The following is a 20,895-nucleotide window of genomic DNA, read 5'->3' on the forward strand; positions in this document are numbered from 1 at the left end:
AGAACCCTAATGAAATACAGCAGGTCTCACACATGTCAAGACTTGAAAGTGGGAGGGAGGCTTATTGGAAGAGATTAGAGGGGACAATGGGGCAATGTGGCCAAAGTAAAATCCTGCCTTCTGTGTTTGCAGAGTTCACAGCTTAGACCAGTACCTCCCCACAGAATCTCCCACGACAGCACCGCGTCATATTATCCCGTACAAATAGCTGGCGGATACTAGGAATTTATTTACTGTGACCGAAGAATGAAATTTTACATTTAATTTCATTTACTTAATTTACATATAAATAGGAAAAGACACTCGAGGGGTGAACAGTTGCGAGGTAGTGGATGCTAGAAAGGCTTAGGGTGCATGCAAACCCTGATTATGGAAAGCTAGGGAGGAGGAGAAGCAGTGAGCCTCTGGGAGGAGGGCTCCGGAGTAGTTCCAAAGGCAGAGGTACAGCAGGAGCTGGCATTTTCAGGGGAAAACACATGCACACATGTACACATGCACACACACACACACACACACACACACATGTACACACGCACACATGCACACATGTACACACACATGTACACACACACACACACACACACACACACACACACACACACACAAAGCAACACCCATGCCCTGTTAAGAAAGATAAAAGAATACAGACTTGGCTAACAAATCCAGACATGCTGGGCTTCACACAAACGGTGACTTCTTGGGTAACTTCCAAGTCCAGTATCTCAAGAAAGCTGTTTCATTCTGCCCATCGCAGTCTCTGTGCAGAAGCCTGCAGCACTCTCACGGGAAGTCACTCGCCACAGAGAACCAGTCTTGCTGAAAGGAAAAGCAGGACGGTGAGGCCGAGTAACCGCTGAGGACCAACAGCCAAGGAGTGCCTCAGCTTGGCTCACACTTGCCACTCGCTTCTAACTATTGTGAGTTCACCTCACAGGGACGGGTCTAGACGAGAACGCAAATCCTAAGAGAACGTTTAAGAAGATCCAGGATCATTTCCAAGCCCTGATGGTGACATCAGGGTCAGACTCTTCAAGGCCATCATTTGACTGGGCCTCATCCTGTGGCATGCTACAGCCTAACAGAACTATTAGGCACAAATTTGACAATGATGTCCACGGTCCCTTGAACAAAAATTGTAAAGGTGCACGCATGCACTGACAAAGCCTGAGAGCTCTGACCCAGCGGAAGGGCTGCCTGGCGGTTGTTCTCCGCGCATCACATCAGGGCCTACAGGGACCGTCCAGGACCACCATCCTGTCCTCTCTGAACGTAGCTGAATCTCTGCATAGCCATGCTTAGCTCCACAAACTACCTGATCAGCGAAGCTTGCCAGCATTAGTTCCACTCTGTTTGTGGAGATTCCTGCAAGGTTTGCCTGGCAGTGAACTCAAATCCCACCCCAGGCTAACTAGGACAGCCAGAGAAGACCAGGTGAGGGTAGAATCTTGTTTATCGACTTGGCAGACAACCATGTCAATTAATTTGTACCCAGTGTGTTCAAAAAATTATGGCCTTCAGTACTGAATGTGACTAAGACCTAACCTCTCATGGGAGGCTGGATCTCCTACTTTTAGTTTTGGGAATCTGAGCAGATGGATAATCACGGAAGCCTCATAACTGGAAAATTACTGAACAGTTACCAAATGTACACCAGGAGTAAAGACGCTACCGAGAACAGGAAAGAACACAGAACTGAATGGATGGTGTTTACCAAACAGGCATTCATGTGTGGGAAAGAATAAATTTTTAATCTGGTGAAATTCTCATTGTTTTCATGTTTACTGGACGTTAAAGATGGGATAGAGAGAACATGACAATACCACATTTTCCAGGTCTGTGTCGTCTGAAGGCCTTAATTAGACCTCACTTCCATCCCAGCAAAGCAAGGTGAGAGGACAGGATTTCAGATGCAGGATTAGCACTGGGAGGTAGCTCAACAGGTAGCATGCTTCCCAGCCTGAGTGGAGTCCCAGGCTCTGTCTTCAGCACCACACAAACTGGCTGTGATGATCACACCCGCAATTCCAGCACTCAGTGTAGGGGCAGCAAGATCACAAGTGCAAGGTCATTCTCGACTATGTAGTGAGTTCCAGGACAGCCTGAGTGTCTGCTCTGGCTTCAAAAATAAAGGAGAACTAATTATATGAATATTGGCACCTTAATTAGCTGACTTCCTTGTTTTGCACTCTATTCTTCAGAGAAAGACAGTGGATATGGGTGAGAGGCCTGCTTGGTGAGTGTTCTTGTTAATTTGGGTGACAGATTCAACTGCTGAATTCATTCTCAAAAATATATATACAGGATTTTAACATAAATTTGTGGGTTGTCGTACAGTTAGACTTTAGAGTCCAGCCTTCCTATCCTTTTCCCTTTACCCGTGGCTGCCCTTATTGCCCCCCTGCTGTGTCCCTGATCACAGTAATGTTCACATTACTCAATTAGTCAGTGGACATAATTCCTAACCACCTCCTACTATGTGTGCTTCCACACCTGGCCACAGTGTGTGCACACGTATAAGACTTTAGATTTTGTTTACTTTTTATTTTGAATTTATTTGCTTATTTTGTTTTTATGTCCTGGTCACAGTTTCCCTTTCCTCTTCTTCTCCCAGGCCCACTTCCCCCATCTCTTGTCTTCACACCTGCCCCTTCCACTCCTCCTCCGTTTCTCCTCATAAAAAGGCAGGCCTCCCATGGATATCAACCAGCCATAGCATGTCAAGTTGTGGTGAGACTAGGTGCCTGCTTTCCAATTAAGGCTGGACAAGGCAACCCAGTATGAGCAATAGAATCCCAAAAGAAGGCAAAAAAGTCAGAGACACCCCTGCTCCCACTGTTAAAGAGTCCCACAAGAAGACCCAGGTACACACCTGTAACATCTATGTAGAGGGCCTAGATCAGACCTATGCAATCTCCCTGGCTGGCAGGTCAGTCTCTGTGAGCCCCTATGAGCCCAGGTTAGTTCATTCTGTGGGTTATCTTGTGGTGCTCTTGACACCACCGGGTCCTATAGTTCCTCCTCCTTATCTTCTGCAGGACTCCCTGAGCTCGGCCTAATGTCGGTGTGGGAGTCTTTGTACCTGTTTCCATCAGTTGCTGAATGAAGCCTCTCTGATGACATCTGGGCTAGGCACTGATGTGGGAGGTCCTTCTGTCTATGTGTTGCTTTTATTGGTTAATGAATAAAGCTGTTTCAGCCAGTGGATTGGCAGAATAGAGCTAGGTAGGAAAACTAAACTGAATACTGGGAAAAAGAAGGCGGACTCAAAGAAAAGCCATGTAGCTGCCACAGAAGACAGACGCCTTCGCTGGAGCCCACTGAAACTTTGCCGGTAGGTCCTGACCTTGTGGTGATGCACAGACTAGTGGAGATGGGTTAGTTTAGGATATAAGAGCTAGCTAGAAATATACTTAAGCTATTTTCCAAACAGTATTGCAAATAATATAGTTTCTGTGTGTTTATTGCGGGACCAGGTGGGACAGAAGCCTCCCCCAACAAATTGGTGCCAACACCGTCAACTAAATCCACTTAAAAACCTGAGAGATCTTAAAAAGGAATTCTAGACACACACACACACACACACACACACACACACACACACACACACAAGCAGAGTTTAACACAGCTTCTTGTTCTGTTTGCTGGCAGAAAGCAGAGATGTGGCTCCTTTTTTTTTAAAGATTTATTTATTTATTATGTACACAACATTTTGCCTCCATGTATACCCACATGCCAGAAAAGGGCACCAGATCTCATTACAGATGGTTGTGAGCCACCATGTAGTTGCTGGGAATTGAACTCAGGACCTCTGGAAAAGCAGCCAGAGCTCCTAACCACTGAGCTATCTCTCCAGCCCGAGACATGGCTCCCTTAAGAGGTTTCCTGACTCAGCTTTAGCAGTAAAAACTACTTGGCTTCTTTAAAAATGGCGAGTTTCTAGTTCACCAGCATGAAAGGTTCTGACTCTTTTGCGAGGTCTGGCTATGGAGCATTTAAATAGGGTCTGTGAGCAACCTGTTACAAATTGCTTAATGGTGACACAGACTCGCTGCAGCCCTGGATCTGGGGCAGAAGAATGGCTCTCAGAGGCAGTAAACATGCCTCCACTATGTTGGAATGGGAGGAGCAAGCAGGCAGGACCACAGAGTTGGTCCTAGTCATGCCTGTTTAACAACTGAAAAAAAAAAGGCGCTTCTGGTCAGAAAATAATTACAAATATACAATAAAGACAGATTCAGACTTAAAACAAAAAGACCTCTATATGTGTCACAGTGTTGGATAAATGCATGTAGGCTTGGGAGAGAGAAAAAAATATAGAGAGTTATTTTTAAAAAGTAAATCATTAAAAAAAATAAAACAAAATCTTTAAAGAGACAGTGTACAGACAGTCATAGATTAAAGAAATAAAGAAAAATAAGCCATGTAAGGATGAAATAGCAACAGAGAGTCTGGATTATATATATTATTGTGTTTTCCTTAGAATTTGACAGTGAAGGAGCTAAGTACAGAGAGACCTTTCATTGTATGGGCTGATAAGCTAAACCAACATATATGTTTTAGAGGTATCTTGACTTCAAAATTTGGGTCTAAGGTTATGTCGCTTGGAAAAAGAGTTCTACATTTGTTTCCACAGAGTATGCGAACCTGTGGATTCCTTCCAGACTAATATGATTTGATGGACCAAGATCCCCCCCAAAAGGTCACTATAAACACCCAAAATTACTTCACCCAACAAAAAGCAAAAAACAATTTGAAAAGAACTATACCCAAATTCCCAAATATTGTTTATAGATGTTTGTTTACATTTATAGGGTGATATGCTGTAGAGATGGCTACTTCGCATTGGTATGGATCTTGGTTTAGTGGTTGCTGGCTTCTTGAGCCTCCCTATTCCCCTAGTCATTGTTAGGCCTCCTTATTCTCCAGGGAAAGGTGAGTCGCTATCCACTTATTCTGCAGCCCCACGATGGAGGACAATCAGATGCAACAGGGAGTCAAGTCAAACAGGAACTTGGTTTATTACTGCGAACATCAGCTTCTATAGCTTAAGTGACATGGTGTGATGTGGGGGTTACCTCCATCCAATGAGAGGCAGCCAAACCCTCCCTCTGACTGGAGGGGCATCTCCTTAACTTTTGCTGTCTGATCCATGCTCAAACTTAGCCAGGCTTTACTCTGTCCTACAGGCCTCGCGGTACATGCCCTGAGATAATCTTGGCCCAACAATTGATAAAAACCTAAGGTCAATTTTGTTATATGTATATTTCTGCTCTTAATTAAGGCATTGTGCTTGTGCAGCTCATTTAAAAGTATAATCTATAATTAAGAAATACAGGAAATAGATAATCATCTATAATAGTCAAGCTATTATAAGCATGACTACAAAGTCGTGTTAGTTAGGTTTTCTAGATATATAGAGATATATTTCAATTAGATAGGTATTCTTCATACTTCCAGAGACCTTCAGAATATGACATTTAAAATGTTTTAAAAAACTTAGACTTTTCATGACAGTGAAACACATCTGCTCCTGGCAGCTCCAATCTACTTCAAGAGGATGATGGGCATCAAAGAGCCTCCTCATGGAGTTTGTTAGCAAATTCCATTTGGACAAGAAACTGCTCTTTCCTGAACTGCTCGACTTTCAGGACCCACAGAGAAATGACTGCTAAACTTGCCTAAAGGTAGACAGTCCCTCGGGGTTCCTGTTTCATGAAAGAGTCTGCCAGACATTCTGCAGGATACAGAAAAAAGTTACTGCCAATATAGGCAGAACTATCTTTGAGATTTCCTGCTTCACGGAGAAGTCTGTTGGATACTATGGGCCTGTAGGCTGAAGATGGATGCTTGCAATGTTACAGAAGAACTTTGGGTGACTGTCTAGGCAACGAGATGTCTCTGTCAATTCGACAGTTTTAAAAGTTGCTTACAATGCACTTTCTGTTTGCTTAGGTAATATTGTATCCTTCTGGAGTCTTTGATGGATTTAAAGAATAGAAAGTTATAGTTGTAGTTTTCCTTACTTGTAATAAAAGATAAAATAGATACAAATATTATAACTGTAATTTTTGCTTAATGCCTGTTTTGTTATATGTAATTTTACTATGTTAAAGCTAAAATGTTCCTTTTTATTTAGACTGAAAAGGGGAGGTGCTGTGGGAAGTCCTTCTGTCTGTGTTGCTTTTATTGGTTAAAGAGTAAAGCTGTTTCAGCCAGTGACTTGGCAGAATAGGGCTAGGTAGGAAAACTAAACTGAATGCTGGGAGAAAGAAGGCGGACTCAAAGAGAAGCCATGTAGCTGCCACAGGAGACAGATGCCTCTGCTGGAGCCTGCCAAAATTTTGCCAGTAGGCCACGACCTTGTGGTGATGCACAGATTAATGGAGATGGGTTAGTTTGGGATATAAGAGCTAGCTAGAAATACACTTAAGCTATTGGCCAAACAATATTGTGAATGATATAATTTCTGTGTGATTATTGCAGGACTAGGTGGGACAGAAGCCTCCCCCAACACGGCATTAATCTATGTATAGCAGAATATTATTAGGAATTATTTCATTGATTTTTTTTTTCTTGCCAGTTGTGTTTGCTTCTATCCTAGGCCAGTGGGCTGTCTGGCCTCTGGGTCCTGGCCCTCCAGATAGTTTCAACTACTTTTTTTTTATTTTTACACAAAAGACCATTTTATTTATTTACTTTGAAACAGAGTCACATGTCTCTCAGGCTGGCTTCAGACTTACTGTGCAGCTAAGAATGACCTTGAGCTTCTGACCTTGAGCTCCTGCCTCCATGTCGGAGTGCTGACATTGCAGGTGTGCACCACCATTCCCATTGAGTGTAGGGGTTTGAATTAGGGTCTTTGGGCATAGTGAGCAAGTAATCTATCAGCTGAACTACATCTCTAATTCCCCCAGATAGGATCACTTTATACACACTTTGTATATGGGGCTTATCTCAAGATTTTATGAAAATCCTCAATATTCATCTGACTCTAATTCATTTTTAACAACAGCAAAATATTGCTTTGTAATGATGTAATGTGCACATTCTTTCATTCCCTCCCCTTTAGTCTTCTACACTGTTAATTGTGGAACAATTTTTAAAAAGTGTTTTTTTGTTTTGTTTTGTTTTTTTAACTGCTTTGGACTACATTGCTAAGCCTGGTGTTGCAAGCTCCAAGGAGGGCACAGTGTGTTTTTCAGAGGAAGATGCTAATAGCCTTTGTTTCCATTGTTACAAGTGACTCTTGGGATCCTTCTCACATTGGGAAAGTGAAGCAGGGACTGCAGATGTCCTTGAAGGTTCTTTACAGCTCATTCTAAGCTTCCCCGCTTCTGTGGCCAGCACCTACTAGCCTGCAGGCTGCTGCAGTGTTGGGTGATGCAGGGCTCCTCGTTGCTGCCGCAGCCTGCAGGAGGCTGGATCTGGACCTGCAGTCGGTACAACACAGTCCTCAGGATGGAATCTGAGGGAAGGTCTGGGGAAAGGGGCTTTGATCTCTCTGTGTCCTGAGACAGGAACCTAAAGGAGAACTGGCCTGTGAGGTTGATCCAAGCTTCTGTACTGTATTAAGGTGTGATAGAAACCGAGGTGCTTCTGAACACCCCCGTAGCAGCTTCAGGGTTCGGGCACTTTTTCTAGGGCAATTATAAGATTTTAAAGATCAAGGTGAACACTTGATGTATTTTTGGAAAGTTTATAGCTGTTTGTATCTTTTAATCCACATTGCACCTTCTGAACCAGGTACAGAGATCCTGCTGTTTTTACTCAACCTGTGAGTCTTCAAGCATACCGTCCGTCTAGACAGAGCAATAGCAATAGGCAAGGCTCAGGCATACCAGGTAGCCAGGTAGCCAGCCAGGTAGCCAGCTTCAATCAATCCGTTCCCTTCAAGTGCACGCTCCCATTTCTCCTCAAGCCCCCCTCGGCACCCCGCCCCCGGCTTAATTCTTGTCTTTATTTAACAAATAGACAATGTCCTTCAAGGTCACAGAATCAGGAGGTGCTGCATTCTGTCTGCAGAACTCAGATTCTTAACGGGCAGGGCAACACTACACAGTCAGTAGCAGCAATAGACAGCAAAATGCTGCCTGGCTTCTTGAATGTCACCAATGTCACCTGAAACTCACATGGTGCCCTCACATCCATCATCTGGAGAGGTCGTTAGTGTTGACAGGGACCCACAGTTCACACCGCCTTTCATTTCTTCTGTGTGATATGGAGTAGACTGGGATCCACAGAGATTCCCTGCGGCTCCAATCGGGACTCTGCCTGCAGACCCTAGGCAAGTTCCCTGGCCTTTCTGATGAATCCCACTGCGGGGTTTTCCCCTTGCACCAAGTCCTGACGACCAGGGAAAGCAGAGCCACCAGCACTGGGTGAAAAGTGAGCTTGCAGTGAAATACACTTTCCTTCTGCTCCTCTCTTCCTTTAGGGAGAAGGAGGGCAGCGACTTGGCTTAGCATGGCTGTCCTCGGAGTGCTCCCGGCCCCGAGTTCCAGCTGCTCCAGAGCTGGCTTTAGTACTATAGCCAGACAGTTCTTTTTCCACTAGGCTGCTTCAGCCGGGTGGTAGACACGGTCTTCGCAAATAGCTATTTATTTGCTTATCTGCAAGGAAGGAGGGGAGAGAGGCAAGTGATAGAGGACAAAATCAATTACTATTTTTCATCTTTGACAAAGTAATTAAGGCCATAGCGACTGGCTAATTCCGACCGAACGGTCGCGCACTGATGGATGCGGATTTACAGCCTCCTTGGCTGCGGTGCGCACCGGTCCAGATTATCACTCTGAACAGCCGGCAGAGGAGGCAGGGGGTGGAAGCCTATGTGTGTGGGGAGTGTGTGTGTGTGTGACAGACTTTTCATCCCGCCCATTTCTGCTTTTTAATTAATTTATGAATTTTATTTAATTCTGCAGATCCATCTTTTGAGCCTCACAGGTGCCGACACACAACTGGACTCCAGATGATGCACCCCAGGACCAGGCCCCTACTTCATTGTGTTGGAAGGGGGTGCCCCTCTTTTGGCTGATCACTGTCCTTTTAGAGCGACTCCTCTGTCTGGAGTCTGACCCCTCCCTCCAGTCTATCTGCAGCCCCTCCTTTCTGGAATCTTGCGGCTGGAGGAGGCCCCTTTTGTACAGGCAGAGCTATAGTGGCTCCTGCACGTCACCCGCCTCTGCAGGGCCTGATTAGCCCCATCCTAACTCAAAAGCGCACTTGGCCAGGCCACACGTCAGGTCTGGAGACCGAGCGTGGGTGCGGGGCATCACTCACGCTAGTGTGGGTGGAAGGATGTGGGGAGAAGTCCCTCACGACTCGGCCTCGGCCACCGTAGGCGCAATCCTCCATACTGGCCAGGCGCATTCACACGCCCCACCAAGTCCTCGGCAAGAGTTTGGCGGGGGCTGCTCCAATGCAAATTTGGAGACTGGCCAGAAGCTTTGAAGTCGTGACTATTTGCTGTCAAAGTGACCCGTGGACCGCAGAGCTAGACATGAATCTAACTAGGTGCTGCGGGTTTCACGACTCCGTTGAGGCCAAGACTGCCCTCCACATTTATCCATTCCCCTTGTTGAAATCTGGAGTCTGTTCCTGAAGAAGAATAGGGATTTGTTGTCCCTTCCTGCTTCCAGGGCCTTCTTCTGCCAGAGTACCCCAGAGTCCCCCTCAGTCCCTTACTCCTCCACTGAGACCTTCCCCATTTCTCGGTTGAGTAGGTGATTGGTGCAGATGACAGACTGTGGAGGGGTTAGTAACCTCTTCGGGGTTCAAAATAGACCTTTTGACCTTAGCTTTCAGAGGGTTGGAATAGTTTCTGAAAAGCCGTTAGCAAACTTAAATGCGATAATTTCATGGAATCCTTGCAGATGGCCCAGCAGCGAGAGCTCAGTGAAACGTCAATAAAAGGCTGCCTGGAACCCGAAAGGCTCCCTGGCTACGTACTCGCGCCATCCTGCGCCACCCCCACCCCCAAATAGTGCAGACCCTGGATTCAGGTGACTGTCCTGGGAGAGCCAGGTTCAAAGAGACAGCTACCACTTTTGGAGTCTTGGAAGGATGAGGGAGGAGACCAGAGCTGGCGCAGCAATGCCCGCGGCGCCCACCACAATCTGCCTCCGCAGCCTGCGCCCTCGGCCGCGGCGGCTTTGTCCTGGCTCCGCCGGGAGACGGCCCAGTCGAGTGCGACGGCGCGGACCCGGAGGCAGTGGGTCCCCGCTGAGCTCAGCACCGCGCTTTCCAAGCTCCGCGTTAAGGCGGCCACGGTTCCCTAGCTATGCTGTCAAGACGAGGGAGAAGGAGGTACATTGCTTCTAGTCTCCTGACGACATCTTTGTGAAGGGCTTTCCCCTTCCGTGACTGTAGTCGTTGCCTAGTACCCTAGGTAAAGTCCATAGTTCACCTTTACATAACCTTGGCCACCCTAGTACCCAGCGCCCGCCCCTTTTAGGGTTGACCTTCTTCTGGTTTCCCAGAGGACCAGATCTGCCCTAGGTTGCTGGAGTTCCTGATTTAGGATAAAACTGCACTTTCCAATCAGGCTTGATTTTAAAGGATTTTTTATTTAAAGGACTATGGAGAAAGGATGGGGTTGTAAGTAACTGAAGGACTAAGTCGGTGCTTTAAAAACAAAATTCTTATTTTTTTCCCTAGAAGAGGCTAAAAAAAAATTGAATGAGAAACAGCAGTTGTACCCAGGATTAGCAAAGACAAAAGAGGGATGCAAAAACTAGATTTTCTTGTTTAAACGAAAACTAGGGATCCTTCCCAGACTGCCTTCCCAAACTGGCTTCCCGGAAAGGTTGGGGTGTGGGGATCTAGCCGCCACACACTGACCAGGTTGGTGTACCCTCACCAAATGCAGGACCCTAGCCTGAAATAGGCATTGTAGACCCGGTTGGATACCGGAGACAGGCCCGCCATTATTTTGAGAAGTGTTATTTTGAAATTTGACAGAGTCAGGGAGGCCTAAAGAGAAATTGGTGGAAGAGGAAGAGGACTGATTTAACCCCCCTCTCACTACAGCCTAATTCACTTGGTTGCCGACTGCGCCTCGTCTTGGAGTCTTGGACGCAGTGGGACGTGTCTCTCCCACGTTTCCCTTAATTAGGAGGAGGGAAACTTTTCTTGTTCCCTCCCACTGGCTTTGGTTTAGTAATCAGACCCACATGAGTCACACCAAACACGCAGCCCCCTCCCGCCGGAGTGACAACAGGACCGCGTACTCCAGGCTGTTGTCCCTTTAAAAACCGAATCCAGAGGGGTAATGATTTATCAAACACGTATTATCAGGAAGGTGTCAAACGAAGGGCACCTTGCTTCCCACTGACGCAAACCCGGCCTTTCCCGGGAAGATATAGAAAGCGCCTCTTGTTCCCGGGCCAAGCCTAGTCCAGTAGCAGGTTTTACTCTACGCTTCGATCTGTTGTCCGCATCAGATACGGTGAGTGCTTGCTTTTATTCTCTTAAGAGTAAAGGTGTATGTGAGGATCCGGATGGCAGGTTCGTTTAGGGTATTTCTTTTTAGAAACATCTGTGCAATAGATGAGAGGCAGAGAACCATTTTTGAAGATTGAAGCCCGGGTATTCGGTTCGTACTTGAGAACCTTGCCTCTTGCCTGAGGGCACAGAGAGGTTCCCTTAGTCTGAGGGGCTGCGAAGTCTGGAGCTCCTAAGCCGGATCCCAGGCACTTTTCCTGGTGCTGAAAGTCAGGATAATGCACCCGGGAGTGGTTCTAGCTCCTACGAGCTATTGAGAATGCCGGCTGGAGTCCAGGGATTGGGTTTTCTACGCTTAAGCTCAGTCTGTGCGTTGGTGAAGCCGGCTAGAGGGGAGGCTTTTGGTTGAGGAGAAGGTAACTTGATTAGTTTTACAGTGAACGAATTATTTATCCTAACATGGAACTCTGGAAGGCAACACCAGCTTGAGGAAGCCAAAGGGAAACCCAGGGCTGGCAAGTCTTTACGTTTAAAAATCAACGGGGAGGTGGGGGGAGCTAATGAAAATCATTGGTGAGCTTTGGTCCCCAGTCAAGATCAGGGCAAAGAAGGCTATTAGGTTCCTGGAAATGGACAGAAAAACAAAAATACTTGGCAAGATCCCTTACATTTCAAGGGGTCTGGAATCAAGTGTAGATTGTTCAAGGGTCAATGCCAGTTTACTACTTTGTGTATCTGTTCATTGTTTCAGTGGCGGGGCCGTTTGTTGTTGGTAATATTTTGATAAAAACCCTTTATCCTTGACTTTGCTACCTGGGTTACCTAGGTAGGTTTGGAATACTGGAGTTTGAAATTACCCATGTGGCTTCCAGCCCTGGTCTAGGCCAGAGCACCGGTTTGTGATCACAGCTTGTCTATGGGAGAAAGAAAAAAAAAAGAGGCAATGTGCATTGTTGAATGACAAAGGAAATGGGGCGGAAAATTAAAGAATCTTTTCACAATGGTGAAGGGGATGTGGTACCCATAGCCTTGATTTGAAATCCACAGAGGGCAGGGAGCTCCTGTCTGTAGGGTTATTTCTACACTGCCCGCCTCTTTTCCCCTTCCCAAACCACTCGTGCTTCTTCGTTCTTAGTTCATCCTCCACCTTGGGAGGAGGGAATATTAACATCTTCATGTCCCAGGGTTACAGACAGCACTGGCGAGTTGCGGAAACCCCCGATTCCTTTTGCTCCCCTGAGTATTTTGTGTCTGGACCCGGAAGGAGTGCATCTGTGTATGCAGAAGCATATGTTTTATTTTTAAAGCTGCTGTGACCTTTTTTTGTTTTGCACGAACTTGACGTTGTATTTGCAGGATTGCAGTGCTACCAAGGAAATGAATAAGCAACCAACCAACAGCCTGGAGGCAGCAGTGCCGGGCCACCGGGATAGCCCACGTGCACCCGGGACCAGCCCTGAGCAGGACCTGCCTGCCGCCGCCGCTGCCGCGGCTACTGCCGCGCCGCCACGTGTGCCTAGGTCCGCTTCCACCGGCGCCCAAACTTTCCAGTCTGCGGATGCGAGAGCCTGCGAGGCCCAGCAGCCCGGAGTAGGGTTTTGTAAACTCAACAGCTCCCAGGCACAGGCGACCTCCGGAGCTCTCCGGGACTTAAGCGAAGGGCACTGCGCACAGGCCAACCCCCCTTCCGGGGCCGCTGGGGCCGGCAACGCGCTGCACTGCAAGATCCCAGCTCTGCGTGGCCCGGAGGAGGACGTGAACGTGAGTGTGGGCAAGGGCACGCTGGAGCACAACAATACCCCAGCTGTGGGCTGGGTAAACATGAGCCAGAGCACAGTGGTGTTGGGTACCGATGGCATCGCGTCAGTGATTCCAGGCAGCGTGGCCACCACGGCCATACCGGTAAGCAGGTCACAAGCGGCTGCGCTGCCTGCTGCTCTCCAACCGCGCGAAGGGAGCTGGGCCCTGGCGGGTGCACGTATGCTAATGGGGAAACGGGTTGGCAATGCCAGGTGGTGGATGCTGGAGGCAGCTTTGGGGCTTCGGAAGTTCGCATTGCTGGAGGCGGGGGTCAGGTGATCAGTTAAGGTTTGGGGTGTTCGTGTGTGTGCAGCGACCGTGCCAAGAAGGTTCGGACTTGCCCTTCCCAGCCTCAGCGGTAGAACCGGTGCAAATCCGTTAAATAAAAGCAGATAGATTCTGTATCTTGCAGCAGAGTCTCCATCCTATCAGTGTCTGAGTCCTTTTGTTCCTTCAAAAATAAAAACTCCGATTCAAAAGGAAGCACGGAGACAAGCCTGGGGTGGTATGGGAGGTGAATAGAGCTGATTCTGAGGGTTTTTCCGGTGAGCCGAACTTACTACCTGTGAACTCTTTTAATGAGAGGCTGCTGAACTTTATTAAGCATCAGGGTCTCTTAACCTGGGCCCTTCCAAATCTCAGTATCTACTTTAAAAATTTTCGCCTAACACAGGCCCTCTCAATTGCGTAAGGTTCAGTACAGGCTCTTCCCATTGGGATTTACTCCTTAACCAGAGATATGAAGAAAAAAAAAAAAACCCTACAGGGTGAACCCCAATCTCTGCGCCAGTGATAAAGGCAATCTTCCCTCTCTATAGGCTATTGTTTGTTTCCGTTTCACCCCAGAGATTTCTCTTCCTTCTCTGATTTCTTCTTTCCCTCACGCTGTTTTCAGGGATTCGAGCTCTCTTTTTCCCATGGCCTGCCTTTCCTCTAGCTTCCCTTCAACCTTGGACTCCTGGGCTAGGTGTGTGGCCAGAGCTCAGGCTGAGAGTGGGCCAGATCACATCTGTAGGGTTTACAGAGCTTTCTCTCCCTAATCACCTGCACCTCACACCCCAGAACTTACACAGTAGGAACTCAGCCATCCAGCCAGCCATCAGGGTAACTAGAAATGACCTTACATTTACAGGTATCTTTGCTTTGGGTATTTCTTTCTAGAACACTGTTCTGCATATATTAGGTGCCTTTAACAGCACGTATCCAGCAGTGGAATTGAAAATATGTCTCACACACCTCCCTTTCCCTCTGCACTGCGACAAAGAGCCAGAACTCCCTTCTGGAGTCAGCTGTGTTGGAGGGCGGGGCTAGGGGTGGAGACCGGTGTGTGGGGGAACAGCTGTGGAACTTTAAAGAGCCAGAGAGACTAAGTGTAACAATGTCTCAGCCCCTTCTGACACTCACTCAGCCCTTCTTCTTCCGCCCTAGGTTGCCTTCCCTCTTGAACATCCCTGTTTTATCTTCCATGACCTGGAGAACCTGGTGAAGCTCTCAAAGCTGTCACTGGCTAGGTGAAGGGTGACTGGAAAGCAGGGTATCCCAGCGTCTGGGTGTCAGGGACACTTACAGAGTTCATGCAGAGTGCCCTCCCCATTCATTTTGCTGAGGCTTTCTAGAATCAGGTACATGAGCCCTGAGGTTCACAGACAATTTAAGCTGGCAGATGCCTCCGAGACAGGTCTTCAGAGGCCTCCATTGTCCAGATGTGGACCCAGGCTGAGCCCAAGCCACTCTAAGGGAGCTGTCTTTGCTTAGTAGTAAGATCTTGATCAGAAGTCATGGTTTTGGCTGACCTGTCTCTTAACCACATCAATCTTCTCTATTCTTTCTCTTGTTTCAATTCAACTCCAATTCTCTGTCCAGCCCATTTTCCTTGCTTCAGGTTTGAAGAATGCACCTTTTAAAATTAGCTGACTGGACAGGTTTTGCCTGTAAGCTTTGGCAGAGAAAGCAAGGCAGGGGCTATGGCTGGCTTTAAGCATTACAGTTCTTATTTCTGGCACACATTTTGAAGGACCAGGACCAAGGAGGGGTGTGCAGTGAGGGTTTTTTTTGGGGGGGGGAATTGGTTAAGAACCTGCTTGCTGGGAACTCCAGGCATGATATTGGGGGTCTGCTTGCCAAATGAACTCCTGATACCAGGGGACAGATGTGCTTGCTAGCAGGAACAGGGTTTGGGGAAGGTTGCTTGCTGGCGTGCCCTGACTGTAGGATTTGGGGAAAAGCATCGGAGGTCTGATTAAAACAGATCTTTAGAATAAAATTTGGGGGCCTGCTTGCTGAAAGACTCAGTGCAGGGGTGAGGGGTGAGGGCTCTGCTCGTGGATGCATCCTTCCTTCAGATTTGGGGTCTTGCTTGCCGATGCATCCTCTGTTGGAAATTGGGGGTCTGCTTGCCGGGGAAGGCCCCCCAGCTGTGGGGGGAGGGCGGAATGGGGCCTGCTGAGGACCTACCTGGGTCTGCTATCCGACAATGTGCTTTTCCGCCCTCAGGAGGACGAGCAAGGGGATGAGAATAAGGCCCGAGGGAACTGGTCCAGCAAACTGGACTTCATCCTGTCCATGGTGGGGTACGCAGTGGGGCTGGGCAATGTTTGGAGGTTTCCCTACCTGGCCTTCCAGAACGGGGGAGGTATGGCTTTTCAGCTCTTTCCGCCTGCGGAGGGGGCAGGGGGCGGGCACCAGAGGGTTGGGGGTTGTATCTGAAGCCCTCAGGCAGAGGTTGGGAGGGAAGCTTGGGATAGCCTGGTCCTTTGCAGGCCAGACTGCAGAAGCCAATGGAACCCGCTGGATTTCAGAGTGGAGACGGACTCAGTTGAGGCATAGGCCTCATTAGGGATCCTCTATTGGCCCAGACTGGGGACTGGGTCTCCAGGCAAGTGTACAGGGAAGCAGGGATGTCCAACTCTAGTAAGATGCGATTAGTCAGGGTGTACCTGATTGCTGGACTTTAGAGCCGATGCCCTGCTGTCCTGGAGGTCGTACTGTGTCTGTCTTAAGGTTTTAACTGGGAAATCTGAACCTCCTTCTCGGTTGGAGACTGCGAAAAGAACAACTGCGCCAGAATGCAGGGTGCAAGCGAGCAGTGAGAAGTGTGGGGTGCACCTAATCAGAGGTTTCTCAGGAGCACCCCAGCCCAATACCCCTTCTTGGCAAGAGGCAGGAGGTATTTTGATTTTAGTTAAATCGTTTGGCAAAGATGAATCTTCTCCCGTGTGTCCTCACTGTGTGAAAGCCGCTGCCTTTGAAAGAAGCGTGGGGGTGCCGAGGAGCAGGCACTAGATCTCACTGGATCTCGGGTGTACCTACCAGGAAAGGGACTCAATACAGTCAGGGTCCGTTGGCTGGCCGTCTGAGGTCGAGGTGAGGGACCGGCTGCTTGTCCCAGGCCAGCGGACAAGGACCCTCCAGGAATTCAACCTCTACTCGACCAAAGGTGCAAGGAACGTGCCCCTCGCCCCGGTCCTCTCAGCCCCGGTGGTATTTGGTGTCCGGAGCGGTCCCCATCCTGCAGCAGGGGATAGTTATAATGTAAAAGAGAAGACGCCCTTCTCCATGTCCCTTACTACCAGTTTCGAACAAGACATTTGACCAACACTAACATAGCCTGCGGGAGTGTTAGCAATCATGGGTGCCCAGAAATTGCGAGGATTTAGGTGCCCCAGCTAGGTTTACATTGTTTTATCCCCCATAGGGCGTCCCTAAGCCTGAGTGCAGGGGTCGGGAGGAGGGGCTGGTTCTAGGGCTGCAGGGACCAGGAAGGGGGTTTGCGTGTGGGGGATGGAGCCAGGGGAGGGATTCCAGCAGAGCCCCTGGCAAATGCCCGCCCTTGATTCACCGGGTCCTGTGGGCCTTAAGGGGGCTGAGGAGAAGAGCCAGAGCGTTGTCCGCAGTGCGGCTCAGGCGCCCCACAGCCCGCAGCAAGAGTGGGGAGCTTAGCTCTACCTCCTCGGGACCGAAAGGGTCGCACAATGAACATTTTTATTTTTAAAAATTTCTACCCAGAGAGAGTAGAGGGGGAGCCCAAACCTACACCTCAGTAGTTCCTTCCCGCCTGGAGGCTTAGGCAGGAGTTGCCCTACTGTGGGACCAACCCGGAAGAAATCAGGGGAAAGGGGAGAAAAGCTGTCTTCTCAGATGAGCAGTCTTCCCGACTGGGTTCATTTTCTTCTCCCCAAATTGACTTTGACTCCTGGGTGGGCATTCCCTGGTAATTCTCAGGCCTGAGAATCCTTGAAGAGAAAGAACTCCTCCAAACCCCGCAAGGCAGCAGAGGCACTGTAGCTTCCTCTGGGCCTTCTAAGGAAGAGTGTTGAAGGAGAAACGCTTCTGGGGGCTCACAGTCTAGACAAGACAGCCACATGAATACTCAGAAGAGAAGGGCGCTTGGGGCAAGGGACTGTGGGAAGACTTCTCCCCAGAAGGAGGACTAAAGAAAGTTTTCTGAGAAGGAAGTTGAGAAGTGTGTGAAGTGTGAAGGTGTTGCCACCCGGGGATGTTGGTGTGGGCAGGGACTGAGTAGGTGGGCATCCAGCGGCCCTCAGGCAGAGCAGGCCTGGTGGGTTGAAGGTGTGTGGTTCCCTTGGATTACTGTACAGGAGGCTTCCCAAATCCAGCTTCACTGAGCGTAGGTCCTTAGAGGGCCTAGGCATTGATGGGAATCCGCTGCCTCCAGTGAAAGGCATTTGTGGATTTAGGGAACCACAGAAAGGCTTAATTCGGGGGGGGGGGGGGTGGGACTGGGAAATGAAGCTGTGTAAAGAACAAAAGACCATGAACACACAACTTCCTGTCTGGTAGGAAATTGAAACAAGTACTGGATCCCCATGCATAGCTTTATGTTGTTGGAAGAAGGCCCTCCACTGCCCCGTGGGTGTGCCTTCTGTTGAACTGGGTTGGGACCTCTCAACAAAAAGAGTATCTTCAGTTTATTGTAAGAAGTCTAGCCCCAGTCCAGAGAGTTAAGCTGAGCCAGAGCCCTGCCTGTCCTCCTGACTCTTCCTTCCCCTCTTTCCAAGGTGCTTTCCTCATCCCTTACCTGATGATGCTAGCCCTGGCTGGCTTGCCCATCTTCTTCTTAGAGGTGTCACTGGGCCAGTTTGCCAGCCAAGGGCCTGTGTCTGTGTGGAAGGCCATCCCAGCTCTACAGGGTGAGTGCGGTTCTCCCCCTGCCTCCAGACCCCGCCTTCCTTATCACCTTCTCAACTCAGGGAGGGGGACCCGCTCTGCTCTGTCCCCCGCTTCCCCTCCTTTGATCATCTCTGCCTCTGTGGGGTCCTTGCAGATTGTCTCCCTTTCCCTGGCAGACAGTCCACTCCACTGTCTGTGCATCTGTGTGGGTGTGCGGCATGCACGGGCTTTGGGACGACATCATCGCAGGCACTTCCCCTTTGCAGGCTGCGGCATCGCGATGCTCATCATCTCGGTCCTCATAGCCATATACTACAACGTGATCATCTGCTACACACTCTTCTACCTGTTTGCCTCCTTCGTGTCTGTGCTGCCCTGGGGCTCCTGCAACAACCCGTGGAACACGCCAGAATGCAAGGATAAAACCAAACTTTTGCTAGGTAAGTTTGGACATGCCTTAACTCCGGCATTCAACAGATGCTCAGTGAGCACTTCATATATGCAGGTAAAACCCTATACTAGGTTGTGGGGCACGGAGGTGAATTCAAACATCCAAACATACTTAACTCTTACATTAGAAAAGCTCATGGCTAGCTGGGCGGTGGTGGCACAGGCCTTTAATTACAGCACTTGGGAGGCAGAGGCAGGTGGATCTCTGTGAGTTTAAGACCAAGCCTGGTCTACAAGAGGGAGTTCCAGAACAGACTCCAAAGCTACAGAGAAACCCCATCTCGAAAACCAAAACACACACACACACACACACACACACACACACACACACACACACACACAAAACCAACCAAACAAACAAAAAAACTCCTATCTAGAGGCTGAGAGAGAGAAAAGTTTTGTTTACTTCCAGAGAGCTGGTGCATTTGCTAAATGTGCAGACTAACTCTACTGGCTTTAGCAGGGATGAAGCTAGGAAATTTGCATTTTACCAAGGTATCTAGGACCTTGCTTTGTTTTCTTGAGTGTTTGATCTGGGCAGGGGTGGGGGGGGCTGGGGAGTAAGGAACCCTTTTGGGTTTTATTTATTTATTTATTTTGCCATTATCCTCCTTGGCAGACTTCTCAAAACAACCCCACAAGTTTTAGACTCCAGGTACCCCACACATGTGATCCCTGAGGTCCGAGTGCAGACTCTGAAGACTTTGCTAGAAATGTGCATCCTGCTAGGGCCAGGAAGAGGGTTGCCTGCTGTGTGAGAGCCGGATATTGTGTTGGGTGTGTACAATGCACTGGGTGTATGAAATCCCAGGGTGTGAAATCCTCTGGGGTGTGTGAAATCCTCCGAAGGTGTGAAATCCGCAGGGTCCACAGTGGGTGGGGGGGATACAGGCTCAGCTCACTGGGTAGAAGGAAAGAATGAATGCCCATTCATTCTTCAGGAAATGCCCATTATTCACTCAGGAAATAGAAAGAGTTCTGTATTCTGTACTCTACCTGCTTCTGCTGACCAGAGGAAAGACCGGGGTAGGGTATGACCATACCTGTGAAAATGTTAAGGCCATGGCAGTGGTGGGGTGGGGAGTGTCAGTCACTTTGGGAAACTATGATCATTTAATGGATACCAATAAGGAAGTAGTCTCTCCCAGCATAATGCGGCTTTCCAGGTAAGGTGAGTTCTTGCTGAGGCCAGCTGCAAGCGATCTCTGTGATTTGTTGTTAACACTTACTTCCCCAAACAGTTCTTTCTCCATACAGAGCCCATACTTTGCAAAACTTGGCCATTAGTCACCCCTGTAGGTGTGTTAACAGCATAAGAAGAGTTCTTCCCTTCTGTAATAGTTACTTCCTGTTGCTCTGATGAAACAAAGGTGAGTTTTGGAAAAATGAATTTATTTTGCCTTATGGTTCTAGGGTGAGGGAAGGTACGGCAACAGCTGGCAGGCATAACCGAAGGAGCAGGAAGCTGAGCGATCACATCAGGAAACAGAGAACAAACTGGAAATGGGATGTCTGAGTGAGGGTTCTAATGCTCTGGAAATGGGGTGTCTTAGTGAGGGTTCTAATGCTCTGAAAATGGGGTGCCTTAGTGAGGGTTCTAATGCTCTGGAAATGGGATATCTTAGTGAGGGTTCTAATGCTCTGGAAATGGAGTGTCTTAGTGAGGGTCCTAATGCTCTGGAAATGGGGTATCTTAGTGAGGATTCTAATGCTCTGAAGAGACATCTTGACCAGGGCAACTCTTGTAAAAGAAAATGTTTAATTGGGTACTTGCTTATAGCTTCAGAGGTTTAGTGCATTTGGAGGTTTAGTTTCCCATTAGGGAGGGGAACATGGCAGCAGGCAGGCATAGTGTTGGAGAAGTGGCTGAGAGTTCTACATCCAGATCCTCAGGTGTGCAGAGTTTAGACTGAAGGGAAGCATCTTTCTATCGTTCCTCTCTTATTCAGAGTTTCTCCAGGTGGAGGCTGAGTATGGCACATGTTACATATGTGTGTGTGTCTGTCTGTGTGTGTATGTGTGCATGTGTAAAAGCACTATAGTGTAACTGTATCCTTAGATACCAGATAATAGCTT

General features: G+C 48.5%; 1 protein-coding gene across 1 annotated transcript in view; it reads left to right on the forward strand.

The window, feature by feature from the left end:
• Window positions 1-12,801: 12,801 nt before the first annotated feature.
• Slc6a5 (solute carrier family 6 member 5) overlaps window positions 12,802-20,895 on the forward strand; it is a 55,380-nt gene continuing 47,286 nt past the window's right edge. The window contains exons 1-4 of the mRNA XM_048442372.3: window positions 12,802-13,341; window positions 15,733-15,871; window positions 18,258-18,389; window positions 18,636-18,809. Of these exons, the coding sequence (XP_048298329.2) occupies window positions 12,817-13,341; window positions 15,733-15,871; window positions 18,258-18,389; window positions 18,636-18,809 (970 nt within the window). The 5' untranslated portion in view covers window positions 12,802-12,816. The remainder of the gene's footprint in view (window positions 13,342-15,732; window positions 15,872-18,257; window positions 18,390-18,635; window positions 18,810-20,895) is intronic.

Source organism: Myodes glareolus, chromosome 24, assembly GCF_982192425.1.
Source record: "Myodes glareolus chromosome 24, mMyoGla1.1, whole genome shotgun sequence".
NCBI lineage: Eukaryota > Metazoa > Chordata > Mammalia > Rodentia > Cricetidae > Myodes > Myodes glareolus.